Source organism: Bidens hawaiensis, unplaced genomic scaffold (genome assembly GCF_021521415.1).
Source record: "Bidens hawaiensis isolate Kalapana, Puna unplaced genomic scaffold, B.hawaiensis_p1.1 tig00016033_1, whole genome shotgun sequence".
NCBI classification, from domain to species: domain Eukaryota; kingdom Viridiplantae; phylum Streptophyta; class Magnoliopsida; order Asterales; family Asteraceae; genus Bidens; species Bidens hawaiensis.
Window position 1 is genome coordinate 464,809 of NW_027492449.1, and position 21,086 is coordinate 485,894.

Here is a 21,086-nt window from a genome sequence, read left to right on the forward strand (position 1 = left end):
ATCTAGATCTTGGAGAAGAATTTCATCATTGGCCTGAGGATGACGGATGCTTTTTCTAGCACTAGGAACCACCATTTATGTAGAGATTACAGCTTCTGATCCAAACACCAATGAGAATGGCGTTTGTCCTATTTCATTCTTTGGTGTTGTTTTATTAGCCTAAAGGACATAAGGAAGCTCCTCAGCCCACTTTCCTTTCTTGGATCCTAGTTTCTTCTTCAAGTTGTTGATGATAATCTTGTTTCTTGATTCTGCTTGACCATTGGCTTGAGGGTGAACTGGTGTAGAAGTGATCATCTTGATGCCCAAACTGTCACAAAAGTTAGTGGTTATTTTCCTGATAAACTGTGAACCATTGTCACAAATAATTTCTGCCAAATCTAGTAATAATCTTTATTTTAATGAAGGATATCACCTCTTTTTCGCAGACTTGTACAAAAGCTTCTGCTTCTATCCACTTTGAGAAGTAATCGGTCATAGCAAGCATGAACACTTTTCTTCCTAGCGCTTTAGGTAGCTTAACCCACAATATCCATACCCCACTTCATGAAAGGCCATGGTGAGGATATAGGATACATAGGTTCCGCTGGTTGGTGCAAAATGTTGCCGTGTCTTTGACAAGCATCACACTTCTTTGAATATTCTATGGGATCCTTCTTCATGGTTGGCCAGAAGTATACTGTTCTTAGAATCCTAGAGAATAGGGCTCTGTCTCCAGTGTGATTACCACAATCACCTTCGTGAAAGTCCTTAAGCACCTCTTGGATTTCAGGCTCCTCAATACACCTCAAGTATAGACCTGCAAGAGATTTCCTATACTGAATATCATGTAATAAGATGTATTGTGATACCTTAAGTTTGAAGTTTTAGGATTTCTGTGGCAGGAATCTCTCCATCTTGAATGAATTTCTTGATTGGGAGGATCCAAGATCCTTGATTATATGAGGATAACAGATCCCAAAGCACAATCTCTTTGTTATTTGTTATCTCCCCAACTTCTTGTTCTCCTATTGCTGGTGAGAGTATATGGATGATTGGAATTTTTGTAGCTTCCGGGACCTTCAAAGATGAAGCTAGATTTGCTAACGCATCTGCCCAGCATTTTCTTCCCTTGGAACCTGTATAATACTAAAGAATCGAAGAACTTTGACAGTTCTTTCACAATGTCTAGATATTTAATTAGTTTTTCTCCTTTAACAGCATATGAGCCATTAAAGTGGTTAGCTATTACTAAATAATCTATATACACCTGAAGATACCTGATCCTCATGTGTTTAGCTAGTTGCAAACCTACAATTAAAGCTTTGTATTCCACTTCATTATTTGTGGCTTGAAACTCACAGGCTATAGACTGGGGTATTATGTCCCCCCGTGGCGATTTCAGAAGAATACCTAGACATGTTCCTCTAAGGTTGGATGCCCCATCCATGAATAAGATTCAAGGATCCTTGGTTTCCTCCAGCTGTTGGACCTCCAAGTCAGTTTCCTTTTGTAGAGCACTACTGAAATCAGCCACAAAGTCAGCTAATGCTTGAGACTTTATAGCAGAACTTGGCTCGTATTGGATATCGTATGCGCTTAGCTTTACAGCCCACTTAGCCATCCTACCTGACATCTCTGGTTTTTTGAGAACATTCTTGATAGGATAGTTAGTTTTCACAATTATAATATGAGTTTCAAAGTAATGCCTTAACTTAGTAGAAGCCATAATAAGTGCAAGAATTAATTTTTCTAAATGAGAATACATGGCTTCAGCATCTAGAAGACTTTTACTTACATGATAAACAGGATGTTGTTCCCCTTCATGATCCTTTATAAGGACAGCACTTACTGCATTTCCCGAGCAGCTAGGTACAAGGATATGGGCTCTCCGTCTATTGGCTTCACTAATGCTGGTGCTGAGGATAAGTAATCATTTAAGGCTTTGAGTGAAGCCTCATGCTTCTCCGTCCACTCGAACTTTTTATTCATTCTACAGAAATCATAAAAAATCCTTACATTTTTCCGAAGATCGGGAGATGAACCTATTCAAGGATGCAATTCTTCCAGTCAACCTTTGCACATTTTTTGCATTCACGGGGGACTTTAGGTTGTTGATAATAGCCTTTATTTGTTCCGGGCTAGCCTCTATACCCCCTCTTAGTGACCATATAACCAAGGAACTTTCCCGCTTTAACACCAAAATGTCATTTAGATGGGTTGAGTTTCATGTTATACTGGTCAATGATATTGAAGGCTTCTTCCAAATCTTTAAGAAGATCTTCAGCCTTCTTGGACTTGACTACCATGTCGTATATATATACTTCCATGGTCTTCCCTAATTGATCCTTAAACATCATGTTGACTAAGCGTTGATAGGTTGCACCTGCATTTCTTAGTCCAAAAGGCATGGAAATATAGCAATATATTCCGGTAGAAGTCATGAATGTTGTATCTTCCTGATCAGATGGTTCCATCTGAATTTGTTGAAATCCAGAAGAAGCAACCATAAAGGTAAGCATCTCATGTCCTGTTGTTGCATCCACCATGGAGTCTATATGTGGTAATGGGAAAGGATCCTTGGGACATGCCTTGTTTAAATCTGTGAAATTGACACATACCCTCCACTTTCCGTTCTTTTTTGAAACAACCACAACATTAGCCAACCATCGAGGATACTTAACCTCTATGATCATACCGGCCTTAAGAAGTTTTTCAACGCATTCCTCTCAGGAGCGAATTTTCTTCGCTTCTGGTGAATGGTTTAATAGAATTATCAAGGCCTAGTTTGTGAGTAATTACCTCTTTTGATAAACCTGTCATGTCGAAATGCTTGAAGGCAAATGTGGATTTTCGTTGCTTGAGGAAGAATACTAGATCCTCCTCAATATCATTAGGGATACTGGATCCTAAGAAAATTTTGCATCTGGATCCTCGGGGTCTAAGGATACTTCTTTCAGATCCTTCTCTCGAGCTTCCAGTGCATTACTAGGATTTTTGCTGTAGTTGCTATGCCACCGTTTGCTTAGCCGCCGGCTTCATATATGAGGAGTAATAGTTTTCAGCTTCCACTTGGTCGTCATCTATTCTCACTATCCCCCAAGGAGTTGATATTTTGATACACTGGTGATAAGTATACACTACAGCCTTCATTCCATGTAGCCATGGCCTGCCAAGAATTATATTGCAACAAGACAAATTATCTATAACACAAAATTTTTGGTAAGAGTTCACTCCCTCAATGTATATAGGAAGTTTGATGTCCCCATTTGTTTTCTTAGTTTCACCACTGAAACCAACGAGTACGGATGATCGGGGAACAATTTCTGAATCCGGGATATTCATCTTCTTGAGTACGTCATATTGAATGATGTTGACCGAACTTCCTCCATCAACTAGGATTCTGCGCACATAATGATTAGCAATAAATAGAGTTATAATAAAACCATCGTGATGAGGATCCTGGATGCTTGTTTAATCCTCTTCATCGAAGAAGATTCTCTTATCAGTGGTTAAGGTAGTGGATATGATAGGTCGTTCTCCGTATTCCAACTTAGTTTCTGTGGCATGTCTCTTGGCCGAGGAGAAGGAGGTTCTACATATATCTAAGCCACCGGATATGAAATTGATGACTTGTGCGTCTGGTGGGGGGCGGAGCTGCTTTCTGTGGAGCTCTTTGAAGTGGCCCTTGCTTAGAAGATACCCAATTTCTCTTCTTAGACCTATGCAGTCATCGGTCATATGGCCAAAATCTTCATGGAATGCACACCACTTAGACTTATCCTTGAAGGATGTGGTTTTCTCATTTTTTCGAGTCCATCTTGTTTTTTCTCCAAGATCCTTCATGGCACAAATTAAGCCATGAGTATCAACAGAGAAGCAATAATCGGAAATACTTAGATAATCCTCATCATCATCGTCTTCTTCTTCGACTGCTCGGACATTTTGGTTGTTGAATTTTGAAAAAGACTTGGAGTTGTTTTTCTTGAATGAGAATCATTGTTTCTTGTCAGGTGACTCTTGTTTTGTTGGAGCTCCTAACCGTTCTTGGATCTTCTCATCATTCTCTAGCCTTATAAACCTGAGTGCCCTATTTCTGACTTCATCTAACGTCCTGCATGGGGTCATCACAAGATCCTCATAAAATGGGGAGCCCTTATGTATCCCCATATTGAATGCCTCAACAGCCGTAGCCATATCAAGATTAGGGATCTCCAGGGCTTCCCTGCCAAACTTTGTAACAAAATCCCTTAGGGATTCATCACGAAGTTTGATACTCTATATAAATCACTAGTTACTAAAAAGAAGTAACATGATAGTGAGGAAGACTTAGCAGCCATTTGAGTGTGGATCCTGTTAAAGTGGATCCAAAGCCCTTGCATAGACAGACTTCCTTGAGTCTTTCATGAATGGGGTTGGTCTCCGTCCTTTCTCTGTACTGAGCCACATGCTCTTCTGGATTGGTTGTTCCATCATACACCTTCATATTGGCGGTTTGAAAGCTTTTTGGAATTTCAGCATCACATATTGGTGGAGCAAATATGGATAGCTTGTGGCTTCCTTCTGGTATTTCAGAAATTGGTCGAACCACTCCTGGCACGTTGGGTATCATATCCTTTAACTTCTGAAGTTCCTTAGCCATAGCCTGATTGATACCTGTATCCTGCATGGAACCAAGGTTAGTGTCTAAGGATATATGATTCTAAGGGTTACCTCTTTGTTGACTGAAACTTTCCATCCTAGAAAAGTAGCCAATATATGAAGCATATGCTATCGTAGTTGGTCCACTAGAGGCAATGGTCTGCATGGGGATTATGTCTCCTTCATGGACCTCTGAAGACCTTCGATGTTGAAGTTCCGAGGATCCTTGATTCTGCCAGAAGGATCCTTGAGGTTGGAAATTGAAGGATCCTTGATGATACAACCCAGAGGATCCTGGCTGAAGGATGGATGACCTTTCCTGAAGGAAAGAGGATCCTTGAGTTTGCTGACCCATGGATCCTGGTTGAAGGATGGATGATGTCACACCCCGGCTTAGGGCCTAGGCGTATGTCCAATAGTTGGTACCTATTTTGTAAATATATAAGAGTTGCAATTTATTTTAGCGGAAAAGTTTGATTATAATAAAATATTAATTTATTTGAAAACTTCTCGGATAATAATTATCCAAGTGTTTGATTTATAAATCTTGTTTAAAATATTTTTATAATTTATAATTGAGCCATCTCTACCTTGCGAGCATCTAACTCCATGAATGACTATAATTCCTTGCTAACTGTGTTAATCTGTCTCCCTGAAATGTGGGGGGGGGGGGAATACGTTAGCGATATGCTGGTGAATCATTGACTCTAAAAATATTAAATTACAGTTACAATACAAATATAGTTTTCTTGACAAGCTCAGCAGAAGTATTTCTACTTCTGGTATATGTACCACTGCCCTACACACACAAAAGTGTTCTCCGAGCCACGTAGCTCTAATAGAGAACTAGTTATGACCATTAGCCCGTGGCCACGTAGCCTTTGACTGTTTAGGCTGAACAGTTATGTTTGGATCCAGACACATGTGTAATCGGTCTGAGTTGATATCATTTTCTATTTTGTATTATAAAATTTTAGAGTTCTCATAATCTCATGTAAACGTTGACTGACTCGTTAAGACAAACACCCGTTCATCTTATCGAGTATAAATATGTTTTGACTGTTTGTAAAGATTAACATATTCACCTGTACCGTCAGTGTTGGAAACCTTGACTGATTGATTGAGAATGATATTTAGCCTATACATAAATAGGTTTGTATGAATGTTTTGAATGGTGTTTCTTGATTAAGCTATGATTGCTAAGCTTAACCTTAAAATCGTTTATCTTTGATTGTTTATGAAAACACTTAGTTTTATGTGACGTTTGATATAGCATGCTTTGTCTTAATAGGTTATAACATGTTGGTAACTTTGTCCAGGTAAGTAAACGGGTCCCTCGATTGATTGGGATTTGTACAAATTACTTTTCCTTAGGCAAGAAACTTACTACTAGTGATGTCACCCTTACAGTTTACTACATGCTCGTCAAAATATATCTTTGGTTTAACATTACTTTGCTATGAAGTAACGTTTATGAAAACTCGTTTATGAATGTGAATGTTTAAAAAATACTATCAAGGTTAAAGGCCATAGCCTCGATTGATATCTAAGCTATAATTTGAATAACTTAAACGTAACTCCTACCTTTGTACAGGTATTTAGAGTGATAGCAAGAAAAAGGTAGGATCTTGATCTACTCGCTTATATGATTACCACTTGATTATGACCTTGTTACTTGCACAAACTTCACGAAAATGGCACGTCGGCTCATCTCGGCTATTGAGCACAATTCCCTATGCTTATGTGTGTGAAATTGAGTGTGTTTTGGGATGAAAATGGGTTATGCCCGTCACCCCCTTTTATAGGCGAAATTTGGTACACATCCGATACGCAATGGGTTTTCTCAACCCCGTCGCGTATCGCGACGCCGCAATTTGACGCCGCCTCATCAGATCATGACACGTGGCCTGTTATATCATGTCACGTGTTGACACGTGGTTGGACACGTGTCCAATGACTCAGCATGGTCATCGCGCTACGCGATGACCGTTGTGGTTGGGCCATAGCGTATCGCTATGCCGCCCATTTATGGGTCTGTGTGAAAGGCCTGCGCGCTACGCGATGGGCTTATGTTTGCCCCGTCGCGTATCGTAATGGATGAATTTTTTATAGTTTTCAAGTTTGGTCCCTATACTTTCTAAGTTAGTATATTTAGCTAAGTTCTTGTAGGGTTAAATGCGCGGTGTTACATCCTCCCCACCTTTTGAATGATCTCGTCTTTGAGTTTATTGGAATAGATAGGGATACTTCTTCTTCATTTCTGACTCCAGCTCCCACGTATACTCGGGTCCTCGTCTTGAATCCCATTTGACTTTTACGAGCTTGAGACGCTTGTGCTTGAGAAACTTGATCATGCTATCTTCTATTTTAATTGGTTGTTCTACAAACTTAAGCTTTTCTTGATCTTAACATATTTTAATGGGATGGCAAGATTTTCCTCGGCTAAACACTTGCGTATATTGGATACGTGAAACACGACATAAATGCCTTTCATTTCATCGGGTAACTCTAGACGGTAAGCAACTGGTCATATTCTATCAAGTAATTTAAATGGTCCAACAAAACGTGGACTCAGTTTCCCCTTCTTCTGAATCGTACTACACCTTTCCAAGGCGATACTTTCAATGATACTCTATTTACTTCTTTGAAATCCAATGGCTTGCAGCGAATATCCGCATAGCTCTTTTGTCTATCTCTTGCTGCCTTCAATCGTTCACGTATTTGTATAACTTTATCACTGGTTCTTTGAACAATTTCATGTCCAGACAATTGGCTATCACATGTTTCAGACCAACATACAGGTGTTCTACACTTCCGTCCATACAAAGCTTCAAATGGTGCCATCTAAATACTCATATGATAACTATTGTTGTACAAGAATTCCATTAGTGCGAGATGAGTGTCCCAACTTCCTCCGAAGTCGATAACACAGGCACGAAGCATATCTTCCAAAGATTGAATTGTACGTTCACTTTGGCCATCACTTTGGGGATGATATGCGGTACATAAGTTTAATCGTGTCCCCATAGCTTTTTGAAAACTTGACCAAAAATTTGAAGTGAAACGGCTATCTCTATCGGAAATGATGGATAGTGGCACACCATTTAAGGATACTATGTTTTCGACATATAAGTGTGCTAACTTATCCAAGGTAAACGTTTCTTGAATTGGAATGAAATGAGCACACTTGGTAAGTCTATCTATAATAACCCAGATTGCATCATTTTGGCGAGAAGTTTTAGGTAACTTCATAATGAAATCCATAGTTATCATATCCCATTTGCATATTGGGATTTCCGGTTGTTGTAATAATCCTAACGGCTTTTGGTGTTCGGCTTTTACCTTAGAACAAGTTAGGCATTTGGCAACATATAGAGAAATATCCTTCTTCATACCAATCCACCAGTAATCATTCTTCATATTGTGATACATCTTGTTGCTTCCCATATGCATCATATATTTTGACTTGTGTGCTTCTTTTAGAATCTTACCTCTTAAATTTCCGACCATTGGTACCCAAATCCTTGTACCAAGTCTAAGTTTTTCGTCACTTCCTTTGATAAGTTGATCAATGGTGCCGTTATCCTTCTCGGCTTTAACGTTTCCTTCCTCCGGTGCTAACTTCTGAGCTTCTTTGATCTGACAAGCTAAATCAACTTTGAGTTCCAATCTAAGAGCTCGAACTCTATTTGGTTTCTCATGTTCTTTTCTACTTAAGCCGTCAGCTACAACATTGGCTTTTCCTTCATGATATACGATCTCACAGACGCAGTCGTTGAGCGATTCCATCCAACGCCTTTGCCTCATATTCAATTCCTTTTGATCAAATATATGCTTCAAACTTTTATGATCAGTGTATACGATGAACTTAACACCAAAAAAATAATGTCGCCATAACTTCAACGCGAAAATTATAGCGCCTAATTCAAGGTCGTATGTGGTGTAATTCTTTTCATCAACCTTTAACTGTATCGAAGCATAAGCAATTACTTTATTTCATTTCATTAAAGCACATCCCATTCCCGTGTGCAAAGCATCACAGTAATTGGTAAAGTTCTCTAGTTCTTCTGGCAAGGCCAGGATAGGTGCATTGGTTAACTTTTATTTGAGTATTTCGAGTGTTTGTTAGAATTGAAAGAAACGGTCAAGGGGGAGTCTGTTGGTGCATTTTGTGACCGTCGCAATGCAATTCCAACTAGTTGGGTAAAGTTGTGGAGGGAGCCAACTTCACGTGTTGGTGAAGTTAGAACAACTTCACGTGTTTGTGAAGTTAGGAATAACTTCACCTGTTGGTGAAGTTACTAGTTACAAATCACCAAGGCCTAGCATGGGACCGGCAAAGGCTTTCGACTATGATAAGCTATTCAAATCTTTTAATGTGCCTTACTTGGATTTTGCAGACATTGATGAAAAAATGGCCTCACAGATGCTGTATGATGAAGAGGAGGACATTGTACAATGGCCGTAATACAATGAAAATCAACCGAGCTCGTCAAGTGCGGTTAAAACTCCAGCTGTCTCGAATGAAGAAGAATTCTAAAATCCATTTCACACTCAACCTCAGCTTCACTCTGATGAACTCTCTTCAAATCTTGAGAATGATCTGGAAGTCGGTCCAGTACAGACCACCAAAATTCACAAGAATCATCCTTTGGAAAATGTGATCAGTAATCCTTCTGATGGTGTACGTACTAGAAGAAGTTTGGATGAACACACATGTGTGTACGCAAGCATTAAAGACACGGGTATTATAAATGAATGCTTGTACACCTGCTTCATCAGTCAGATTGAACCAAAGAATTATCAAATGGCACTGAACGATAGCTCGTGGGTAGAAGCCATGCAGGAAGAACTGGCACAGTTTGAGAAGATGGAGGCAGTTAGTTGAAAAACCGTAAGAAGTGAACGCTATCGGTACAAAGTGGGTTTTTAAATGTAAGAGAAATGAGAAGGGGATAATCATTCGCAACAAGGCAAGATTGGTAGTTAAAGGGTTTAATCAACAGGAAGGAATTGATTACCACGAAGTGTTTGCTCCTGTAGCCAGACTGGAGGCAATTCGATTGATTCTGGCATTTGCTGCACACAAAGAGATGAAAATGATCCAGTTGGATGTGAAGAGTGCGTTTCTTAACGGAAAAGTCGATGAAGTGGTATACGTAGAACAACCTCCGGGTTATCCTGACCCAGATTTTCCTGATCATGTGTACAAACTGAGCAAATCATTATGGGCTACATCAGGAACCTCGTGCCTGGTACGCAACTTTATCAGATTACTTGCTAGAGAATGGGTTTGAAAGAGGGAAGATCGATAGTACCTTGTTTGTCAAACGGAAAAGGGGTGATTTTCTACTCGTTCAGGTTTATGTGGACAATATCATCTTTGCTGCCTCAAGAGTTACTATGTGTCAGGAGTTTGAAGCAGTCATGAAGAAAAGGTTTGAGATGAGCGCCATGGGCGAATTAACTTTCTTTTTGGGATTGCAGGTAGATCAGAAGAAAGATGGCATGTTTATTCATCAAACGAAGTATGTTCATGACGTTCTTAAACGCTTCAAGATAGATGATAGTTCCCCATTCGACACTCCAATCTGCGTCAACCACAAGCTGGGTGCTGATTTCGACAGTGATGAAGATGTGGATCCCACTCAATATCAGGCAATCATAGGTTCTTTAATGTATCTAACTGCATCTAGACCTGACATTATGTTTGCAGTTTGTCTCTGTGCTCGTTTTCAGGCAAACCCGAAGGAATCACACATGAAGGGAGTGAAAAGAATCTTGCGGTATCTTAAAGGAAAGCCTAAGTTGGGACTATGGTACTTGAAAGGGGGAGAACTGGATTTGGTAGCATACACCGATTCTGACTATGGAGGTTTCAATCAGAACAGGAAGTCAACAACCGGTGGATGTCAGTTTCTCGGAGGAAGATTGGTGTCGTGGCAGTGAAAGAAGCAGACCTCTGTAGCCATTTCCACATGCGAAGCAGAATACATGGTAGCATCGAATTGCTGCTCCCAGGTTTTATGGATACAACAACAAATGCGCGATTATGGTCTGAATTTCAGTCAAACTCTTATTTGCATTGATAACACTGCTGCTATCTCAGTAACTAACAATCCCGTTAAACACAGTAAAACTAAACATATTGACATTCGTCATCATTTTATACGGGATTGTGCTGAGAAGAAATTAATTTTGCTTGAAAAGGTTGATTCACTGGATAATTTTGCCGATCTTTTTACTAAAGCATTTGACCGATCCCATTTTCAAAACCTTGTTGAGCTGAATGGAATGATCAATCCCGAGTAACCTTGTTTTTTTCGTTAATTAAAAAAAACATCACTATCGCTTAAAATTATGTCGGTTGCTCAAGTCTGAAGGACATATTCCATGAATATGTTTGGTCCTTGCATCTACTTGTAGATTGTAAGGATAGCCATTAGCCAGATGACTGAAAGCGACTGGGGCGGTTTATGATGAGTTTTTATTCTTTCGCTTAAAATTAGTCGTTCATACTTAGTCAGAAGGACAGATACTTGTATGTGGTCGGTCCGGCTGATTCACTGGATCTTCAGGATAGCCGTTTACCTAAAGACTTTGACATGATCGGGCGTTTGAATTTAAAATTTCTTTTTTGGGAAAATGATATAATTTTTCCAGTCTAAAACATCGCAAGAAGTTTCTGTAATGGAGTTAAATGAAAATTGATCCAACCTTGGAAAGTGATAGATAAACTGATTTTGTGTGCTTAACTGGTGAAGTAATAAGGCCTAAAAGACTCTAGAACAGTCATTGTATGTTTTGGTAGCTTTCTATGGTGCGTAAAAGTTGAAGTGATACAAACTAAATCTTCTCGATTTACAGTGGAGAGTCATTCTGAGTTGTGCATGTCTCCACATACATCTTTCCGAATGATAGGCAGAAAAGTTATTACCCAGTCATACACGAGCCCGTGAGTGTTCTGATTTCCGCGAAGATAGTGTTAAGTAATCTGCAGTGATCCAGATTCGGGACTTGCAGTTGTCTTAGACTTGCAGTTATATTAAAAAAAAAATCTAGTTATTATCGTTAAGCCTTTTGAAGCTAGTCTGGTTTCAAATATCAAGAAAGACGCAAGAAAGAATATTTTCAAAGTATAAGAAAGATCGGGAAGATGAATCGGAAGGTCGACATGTGCACATTGATTAATCAGACACTACGGGTCGAAGTCAACTCGGGGTGACTTGGGAAAAGCCAAATACGCTTTGAGAATAGATAGGAGGCATCACAATTTCTCTTTGTGATGTCCATCTAAATTTTGAGCTTAATTGAACCTAATCCATATCACAGAAGCGATGAAAACCATACTAAGTTTTATACCTGCCTACAACCTGTTTCTCTATGTCATAATACCGCCGAACATGGATCTGTGGGACAGCCTCTTAATTAGTATGATTCCTGTTTGGATATTTTCAAAGACATGAAGGCTTTCGTAAAGACTGAAATTTGATCCCGTTTACTTAGTTATTTAACTTTTGTTAAGGTTTGTCTTATGGTTTCACCCCTTAATACTTTTGGTTACTTGTCTTTGATCATTTTTCTTCTGAAATTGAGTTTTAATTAATTATGCAGGCTTTCGTAAAGACTGAAATTTGATCCCGTTTACTTAGTTATTTAACTTTTGTTAAGGTTTGTCTTATGGTTTAACCCCTTAATACTTTTGGTTACTTGTCTTTGATCATTTTTCTTCTGAAATTGAGTTTTAATTAATTAACTTCGCTGGTGGCGAAGTTAGATGACGCGCGAAGTTGACTATGGTTTAACTTATGGGCGAAGTTGGGTAAGGGCGATGTTATGATAACTTAGCCCCTGGGTTTTTCTAAAACTATAAAACGTGGGTCTGTGGTCAAATTAGTCAAACCTCAAAACTTTTAAACCCTCAGCGAACTTATTTGTTGAATCATACCTCTTGTTTATCCTTCTTTAATCCGTAATCTAGGTTGGTCAGATAGTTGTAACTCAAAATCTATATTGGATGTTGTTAATCAGTTTCTAAAAAAATATGTTTTGATCTCTTTTGTGTTCCAAACCCTTACCACTATGTCGGTCCGATTTGAAGGAACTTTTTGGTGTTAATAAGTGATACGGCACTCTAATCGCATTATTCTTTTCTTATTGATGCTATCTGATCGGCCATTCTTTGCCATTACTGGATTTGCTTGCTGCGCCGTTTATATAGCGAAGTTAGGGTTTCGGCGAAGCTGTCCTAACTTCGCCAGTCCCTTAACATCGCTAATGTTACAACTTCGCCTATTTCATGCGGGGCGAAGTTGTCAACTGCTGTCATAATGATCTGACTTGGCTCGTTTGTTTTGCAGATATGGCCGCTGTGGCTGGTGCTGGGGGAACTGGTGGTGATGAAGGTGGCAGTGATAAGAGACAGTTTTTTTCGGGTCACAATATGTATATCACCTTAGATTCGGATGATCGAGGAATTGACGATTACCGTGAGATCATTTCGTTTCTCATTCGCTCACGCATCTTTCATGCTATTACTACTACTCTTCCAATTTCACTACCGAACATTGAAGATTTCTGGAATACGGTTGTGTATGACTGTCGTGTTGAACCACCTGTGATGCGTGCTATAGTTAACAATCAAGTGGTACAGTTCTCAGCCGATCAAATAAGGGTAGCTTTACAGTTTAGGGTTGAGACTACCAATGACCCCACTGACTTTTCGGCCACTTTCAGAAATGGTGCTTTTGTTCGTATGGGGTACTCAGGTCCTTTGGAGGATTCTCAAAGACGAAAGGGGTTTCTGTTAGATCAGTGGAGGTTTCTGATGCATGTAATGATTGTGTGCATGTCTGGTCGCAAAGCTGGTACTTATGGTATGGGTGCAATAATGCAATCGACGATGACTGCCTTGACTTACAACAATCCATACAGCTTTAGTCAGAAGATTTTCTATGAGATTGATCAATAGAGACGTGCAGTAGCTCGGGAAAGATTTTTGATGTACCCGAGATTCTTACAGATGATCCTCAATCATGTAGCTCCCAATTTGCCACAACGACATCCGATCTCTTATGTAGAGAGTGTTTCTAAGAGAATTTTTGCTCAGTGTCGTTCTTCGAGTGCACGTAGCAGGGAAGAGTTACGTCCTAGGCACACAGAATTATTTGGGTACTTAGTGAACCCTGCTTATGTTGGTGATGAATTTCTTGATCCGGCACCGCAACAGGCAGAGGTCCCTCAGCCACCTCCTGTGGTTCAACCACCACCACCTGTTGGTCAACCTCCGGTGGTACAACAAGCACCTCTTGTTGACAATGTAGCAGTTCCAGCAGAACAAGTAAATCTTGATGTTTTTTTTGGTGGGAATGATTTCTTTGATATGGGTACGGTAGATCCTATTGAACTTCCTGCCTCAACCGCAGCGGTTTCCGGTATGAATGTGGGTCAATCGGTTGCAGCTGTGGAGGATTCTGGGGAGACTGAATTAGATTCCTCTACTGATGATGTTTCTAAAGCACATCGGGTTCTTGCAAGACAAGAAAAACTCCATGGAAAACGAAAGAAGGACTCAAATGATAGTGAGTCGGACTTTGAGGATGAATTGTATAAAGTGGTACGTCGATCCAAGAAAGAAAGGGTTGGTGAAAGTTCAAGAGTTGGCGAAAGTTCGAGGGTTGTTCGTTTTACTCCACATCGTTATCAAGTATGACTATGTTACCAGCTGTTTTGACTGTCACACTGCCAATAACCTCAAGTGTTTCTTTGGTGACCACGTCGTCATCTTTTGGTGTTCCTCTGACCACGTTTCAGTTTACGGCACCAGAAATTGTTTATTTACCGCCTCCTACTCTTACTCCATCAGAGGTGGTAGCTAAGTTTGCTGAGTCCACACTGGTAGCGACTGCTGGTTTATCTGTATCGATGCCATCCCCAATTCCTACTCAGTCACCACCTGTTATTCCTGCAAGCTTGGAAATCCCACTACGGTTTGCTCAGGCTACCTCTTCCTTGAATGTTGAGTTTGATTCAACTTTGTCTGATTCGGAGAGGATTGCAGCTCTTGAAAGGGTGGTTGCTGAATAGTCACGGGTAATATTATTCAGTCTGAGACTATTAAGCGTCTGGTGGCACAAAATCAAGTTCATACTACACTGCTTATTGAGCACGGTAAGATGTTTGATCAGCTTAAAGAGTTCTTAGCATCTCCGGGGGAGTATAGTTGCAAGGGGGGTGAGCTGAGAACAAAGAAGAGGCAAGACAGAGACGATGATCCCAATGCATCAAAAGATGCAGGTGGTGAGTTGCCAAGAACTGAACAAAATCTTGGGACTGCCACATCTCAAGGGGAGTCTGCTGGTCCGTCAGGCAGTACAGGTGGTGAGAATGTAGAGGTTGTGGATGATGAGGATGTGATGGGATATGATGATGATGATTTAGTTGATGGGGTATTGACGGCTAGTGAGATTGAAAATATTGGGAAACAGATAGAGATTGATAGTGTGTTGGAAGAAGGGGAGATAGTTGATGATGGTCTACAGCATGATATTCCAAGTGCTATTGATGTGAAGCTGAGTTTAGATGAAAATGTGTCGGATGAGTCTGAATGGGAAGAACAGCCAAGATGGAAAGAAGGCTGTGCTCAGTGGTTCTTCAAGATAAAGAAGCCTGCGGTAGCAACAATGTTCAAAAAAAGTTACAATATCAAGGGCTATGCTGAGTCAAAGAAAGGTATTATCTATTGGTTGTATGATGAACAGCTGAAATTGTTTGTGATTAAGCGTTATGATGGGGTTCAGTACTTTAAGAAGGCTTTGAGATCTCTCAACACCTTGCTTGAGTGCGAGCTGAAAGATTTGGCTCAGTTGAGATTGATAAATAGAAGTGGTGATAACTTTGTGTATTGGGTTGGAAAGATCCTATGGAAGGAAAGTGTGAAAGAGAAAAGGTTTGAATTGGTGAAGCCACAAAAAGGGAAGTTAGTCGAAGACAAGGAAAGAGGCATGAGGACTGATGGTAAGCCTTGGATGGTGATGAAATACAAGTCGATTCGATGCTTGAAAGAGATTCTGATGAAGATGATGCCCAAGGATGTGTTGAAGGATCTCAAGTGGTGGTACGTTGACTGCCAGACTGCTGAAGCTGTTATGGAAGACGAGGATGAACAGGAGATCTTGAGAGTGTATGATCCCAAGCACTTGGGTTAATTTGTCTCAAGCTAATTTGCAGGTACTTAATGATAAGAAGATTTTCTATATTCCTGCGTAGAAGGAGGAAGCAAAGAAGTACCAGAGGGTGGTCTCTGTCTGTGTGAGACAGGGGGTTCATGCTTGAAGATGATCGGTATGAGATTTTTGGATTACAAGACACGAGAAAGAAGATAGAGATATGAAGCTACTGCCAAGGGGGAGTCTGTTGGTGCATAATGCCAGTAGTTCAGTATCTCGTGTTTATTTGTGTCTGTAATCGTTTATATTTTTGGTTCGTATTAAACGTGTTCTTATATGTTCGCTGTGTTTAAGCGAACTTGAAGTGGTTAGCAAAGTTATGACAACTTCGCCTAGAATGTTAGGCGAAGTTGTCGAGTATTTTAACCCATAACTTCGGCTGTTTAGTTTAGTTTTTTGGACGATTGGTTTTGGTGATTCTCTGAGTCACGTGGTTGTTACCTTGGCTTTTAAGCTTTGCAATATATCAAGTATTATCCTATATTCTCGTGTGTTTACATATATTCAACGTATTAATCGTCTCAACACTCGTATCGTTTACGTGTGGATTCCTCAACCTCGTGTTACGAGATACTCCTGTGTAGATCCGGCTGGGAACCTACAGTCCCTATTCAAACTTAATTGTCTTTCTTGTGAGCGAAGTTAATGGAACGGCTATTCGAGAGAAATCTTGAATGAATCTTCGGTAGTATCCAGCTAAGCATAGAAAACTTCGGACTTGAGTCGGTGTTTTTGGTTTCTCCCATTTGGTTATAGCTTCTATCTTTGCTGGGTCTACTTGAATACCCTTTTCGTTTATAACATAACCAAGAAATTGAACTTCGGATAACCAAAATTCACATTTGGAGAATTTGGCGTACAATTTCTTGTTTCTTAGGGTTTCAAGTATGATCTTAAAGTGAACTTGATGATCATCTTTGGATTTTGAGTAAATGAGAATGTCATCAATGAAGACGATAACAAACTTGTCTAAGTATGGTTTGCAAATTCGATTCATCATGTCCATGAAAGCTGTCGGAGCATTAGTGAGTCCAAAAGGCATAATGGTGAACTCATAATGTTCGTATCGGGTTCTTAAAGCTATTTCGGTATATCTTCCTCTTGTACTTTTAACTGATGGTAACCCGATCTAAGATCAATCTTTGAAAACAACTTGCTCCTTGGAGCTGATGGAACAAATCATCGATTCTCGGTAGTGGATACTTGTTCTTAATTGTGACCTTATTTAGCTCTCTATAATCTATAAACATTCTCATCGATCCGTCTTTCTTCTTTACAAATAGAATTGGAGCTCCCCACGGTGACGAACTCGGTCGTATGAATCCTTTGTCTAATAGTTCATCTATCTGTTTCTTCAATTCCTTCATTTCTGTAGGTGCTATACGATAAGGAGATTTAGCTATCGGTGAAGTTCCTGGCATGAGGTCGATCCTAAACTCTACTACTCTATATGGCGGGGCTCCTGGTAACTCTTCAGGAAACACATCTTGAAATTCGGTTACGATTGGCACTTCTTCCATTTTCTTGGGTTTGGGTTCTTTAGTTACATAGGCCATGAATGCAAGGCATCCCTTACCTAAGCAACTACTTGCTTTGATCTTAGAAATGATTCCTACTTTTCGTGCTTCTTTGTCTCTGGTGATACAAATGGTTTTATTTTTAGACGCTCGGATGTCAATGGCTTTATCATTACATAAGATACGGGCTTGATTAGAGGATAACCAGTCCATACCTAGAACTACATCAAAACCTACCAATGTCATAGGTAACAATCGTACAGGTATGACGTGATCGGCTAAGGAAATAGTGGCGTTATTTAAACCTTCGGTTATTCTAGTCACATTTCCATCAGCAGTTTCGACTTCATAATGTTTATCTAGTTTAACTATGGATTCATTCAATAGACTACAAAATTTATAATCTATAAAACTATGGTTTGCACCTGAGTTAAATAAAACCCTAACATAAACATTATTAATAGGAAATGTACCGGTGATCACGTCCGCTATATCAGCTGCCTTCTGGGTGTCTAGCATAAAGACACGAGCGTTTCACTTCTTGGCATCGGTCTTGGCACCAGCCGCCACTGTGAATGGCTTCTTCTTCGGACACTCATTGCTAAAATGCCCCTTTTCACCACAATCAAAACATACCACTGCTTTCCTCTTGTAGTTGGCTTCCACATGTCCCGGTCTCTTGTAGAAATTACATGTGATGGTATTAGTTGGTCGAAGACCTCTACCAAAATATCTCCTTCCTCAAGATTTGCAAACAGAGCGACTATACACAAACGCCCCTTCCCTCTTCTTCTCAACCTTCTTCATCTTTCCTCCCACAGTCGTTCTTCCATCATCTTTCTTTTTCTCATCTCAGTTTCTGATCATCTCATCCATTAATTACCCGGACAACTCCATAACAGATTCCGTCGTGGACGGCGTATCTGAACAAACTAAATCACGGATTTCGATTGGTAATCCGTAAATGTATCGTGTTACTTTGTTGATTTCAGGAGTGACCAATTGTGGTACAATTCTGCAGTACTCAAGAAACTTGGTGTCATATTCCTTGAGGTTTGTTCCCACAACCTTATGGTTCCACAGCTTAGTTTGTATTTGATCCATTTCATTAATCGGGCAAAACTTCTTTAATATCATGGCTTTAAACGTCGCCCAGTCCAAATTATACAAGTTCTCCCTACCCTTGATTCCGGTTAGGGTATTCCACCATTCGAGTGCCTCCCCTTTAAACATTTGAGAGGTATATTGAACTTTCTCTTTTTCTGTGTACTTACTAATCAGCACGATCGACTCCGTTTCCTCCGACCATCGGAGGGTGGAGGGTAACTATCGCTCCCTTATCTCCGTGGAAATCTTTGGGATTATAAACTTTGAATACTTTAAAATCACAACCTTCGTGTATTTTTAATTTCTTTGTTTTCTCATGCAATTGATCCTCAGCCGTCGAGCCTTGATCACTCTCTTCTTTCTTTTTCTCACTTTCCTTTTTATGGCTTTCTTTCTTTGCGTTTTCTTTTCTAGATTCTCTCTATGAATTAATAGTTTCAATTTTGCTTTGACTCGCCCTTTTATTAGAATGAGGGGCGGTTCGGCTAGGATCGTTTTTCATTAATTCATAGAGTGGGTTAATCGCTTCCTTTATCATATCACGAATACCGAGTACATAATCCTTCGGTATCGCTTGAATGTTCTCTGTTACCGTCTTTTCTTTATTGTTGTTTATTTGCATATCGAGATTACTGTTAACTTTATCTTATCTTGACATGCTGTTACATGAATAAGACAAGATTCAGAGAAAATACAAACATTCTTTATAATACATTATTTATTTTACAAAAGAGAACATAACAGTCAACAACAGTACATAACAATGATTCCTAATCCTTAATCCACTTTTAACAAGATTTTTCATCTTGTCACATTTCCTTAATATCTTCTTTCCTATTCTCTTCTTGTCCACTTTCTCGTTCCTCAGCTCATCCATCACTAAGTTAGGCGCGTTAGGTTATTTCGTTAGTGCGGATGCAGCTGGGAAGAGATAAGCATTTTTCCGTGGATAGAGATGCGGGTTTGCAACGTATGCATGCATTTCTTAATCAGGGATATTGGTAGTATAGAATTCCTCGATGAGATTTGCTTCCTCGCAGATATCTTTAGCTTGTTGTGATATGGAAGGCCTCGATCCAACATACAGAGGAAAATAAGGATTCTCGTTCTCCGCATTTTCTTCCTCGGGGCCTTCCTCCGATTCATAAGGATTATTGATTGGTGGTGGAGTAAATCTCTTTTTGTATGGCAAGGTGACCCTCATCCTTGGTTTACGGCTTGGTTTGGCAATAGTCTGTGTAGTCAGATATCGGTAGTTCGGTGGTGGTGATCCAAACTACCATCTATTCTGATCAGAATGACAAATCATCCAACTTGACGACTCAGTTTCCTGCTTGATCTTACTCTGCACTTCCTGCTCCTCGGAAGGATGGTAAGTTGGGATTTTGGATGGATAATACTGGGGGATGTTGTCGGCAGTGTTGTCAGAGATTTCAATTGGGCATTGCTGACTTCCTGGGAGATACACAGGTTGGCTCCGATATGGTAACGTCGGAATGATCAGTTGATTGTGAAAGAAAAAGCTAGTTTAATAACTATTGCTACTCTCCATATCGGATGGTTCGTAGATGAATGTCGGTTTTGATCGAATAGCTACTCGGCTTCTATGACCAAGATAGTTAACGTACGACATCTGCACTTAGTTAAATTTAGGGATATGAAGTTTACCAATCCTATCTTATCCCTACGAATAATAATAATAATGATAATAACTTTAAGGTTAAAGCTTAGGTACTAATGTTTAAATACCTAATTCGCTGAAACCGATGGCTCTGATACCAACCTGTCACACCCTCGCTTAGGGCCTAGACGTATGACCAATAGTTGGTACCTGTTTTGTAAATATATCAGAGTTGTGATTTATTTTAGCGGAAGACTTTGGTTATAATAAAATATTAATTTATTTGAAAACTTCTCGGATAATAATTATCCGAGTATTTGATTATAAATCTTGTTTAAAATATTTTAATAATTAAAAATTGAGCCATCTCTACCTTGCGAGCATCTAACTCCATGAATGACTATAAATCCTTGCTACCTATGCTAATCTGTGTCCCTGATGTGTGGGGGGGGGAATACGTTAGCGATATGAGGGTGAATCGTTGACTCTAAAATATTAAATTACAGTTACAATACAAATATAGTTTTCTTGACAAGCTCGGTGGAAGTATTTTTACTTCCGGTATATGTACCACTGCCCTACACGCACAAAAGTCCGAGCCACGTAGCCCTTAATAGAGAACTAGTTATGACCGTTAGCCCGCGGCCACGCAGCCTTTGACTGTTTAGGCTAAACAGTTATGTTTGGATCCAGACACATGTGTAATCGATCTGAGTTGATTTTATTTTCTATTTTGTATTATAACGTTTAAGAGATCATGTAATCTCATGTAAACGTTGACTACCTCGTTAAGACAAACACCCGTTCATCTTATCGAGTATAAATATGTTTTGACTGTTTCTAAAGATAAACATATTCACCTGTACCGTCGGTGTTGGAAACATTGATAGATTTTATTGAGAATGATATTTAACCTATACATAAATAGGTTTGTATGAATGTTTTGAATGGTGTTTCTTGATTAAGCTATGATTGCTAAGCTTAACCTTGAAA

The 21,086-nt window shown here is 39.6% G+C and overlaps 1 protein-coding gene across 1 annotated transcript; it reads right to left on the reverse strand.

Annotated features, from left to right (window-relative positions):
• Nucleotides 1-17,899: 17,899 nt before the first annotated feature.
• Nucleotides 17,900-18,598, reverse strand: LOC143550368 (uncharacterized). Its single transcript, XM_077041026.1, has 2 exons — nucleotides 18,249-18,598; nucleotides 17,900-18,101 (listed from the first exon to the last, which is right to left on the reverse strand). The coding sequence occupies exons 1-2, from the start codon at nucleotides 18,596-18,598 to the stop codon at nucleotides 17,900-17,902; spliced, it is 552 nt and encodes a 183-aa protein (XP_076897141.1).
• Between the last annotated feature and the right edge of the window lie 2,488 nt (nucleotides 18,599-21,086).

Coding starts and splice junctions, on each gene's coding strand:
- LOC143550368 (XM_077041026.1), bottom strand. CDS start 18,598: ATGTTTAAAGGGGAGGCACTCGAATGGTGGAATACCCTAACCGGAATC. Junction 18,102..18,248: donor TCTGTTATGGAGTTGTCCGG/GTAATTAATGGA, acceptor ATCTTGAGGAAG/GAGATATTTTGGTAGAGGTC.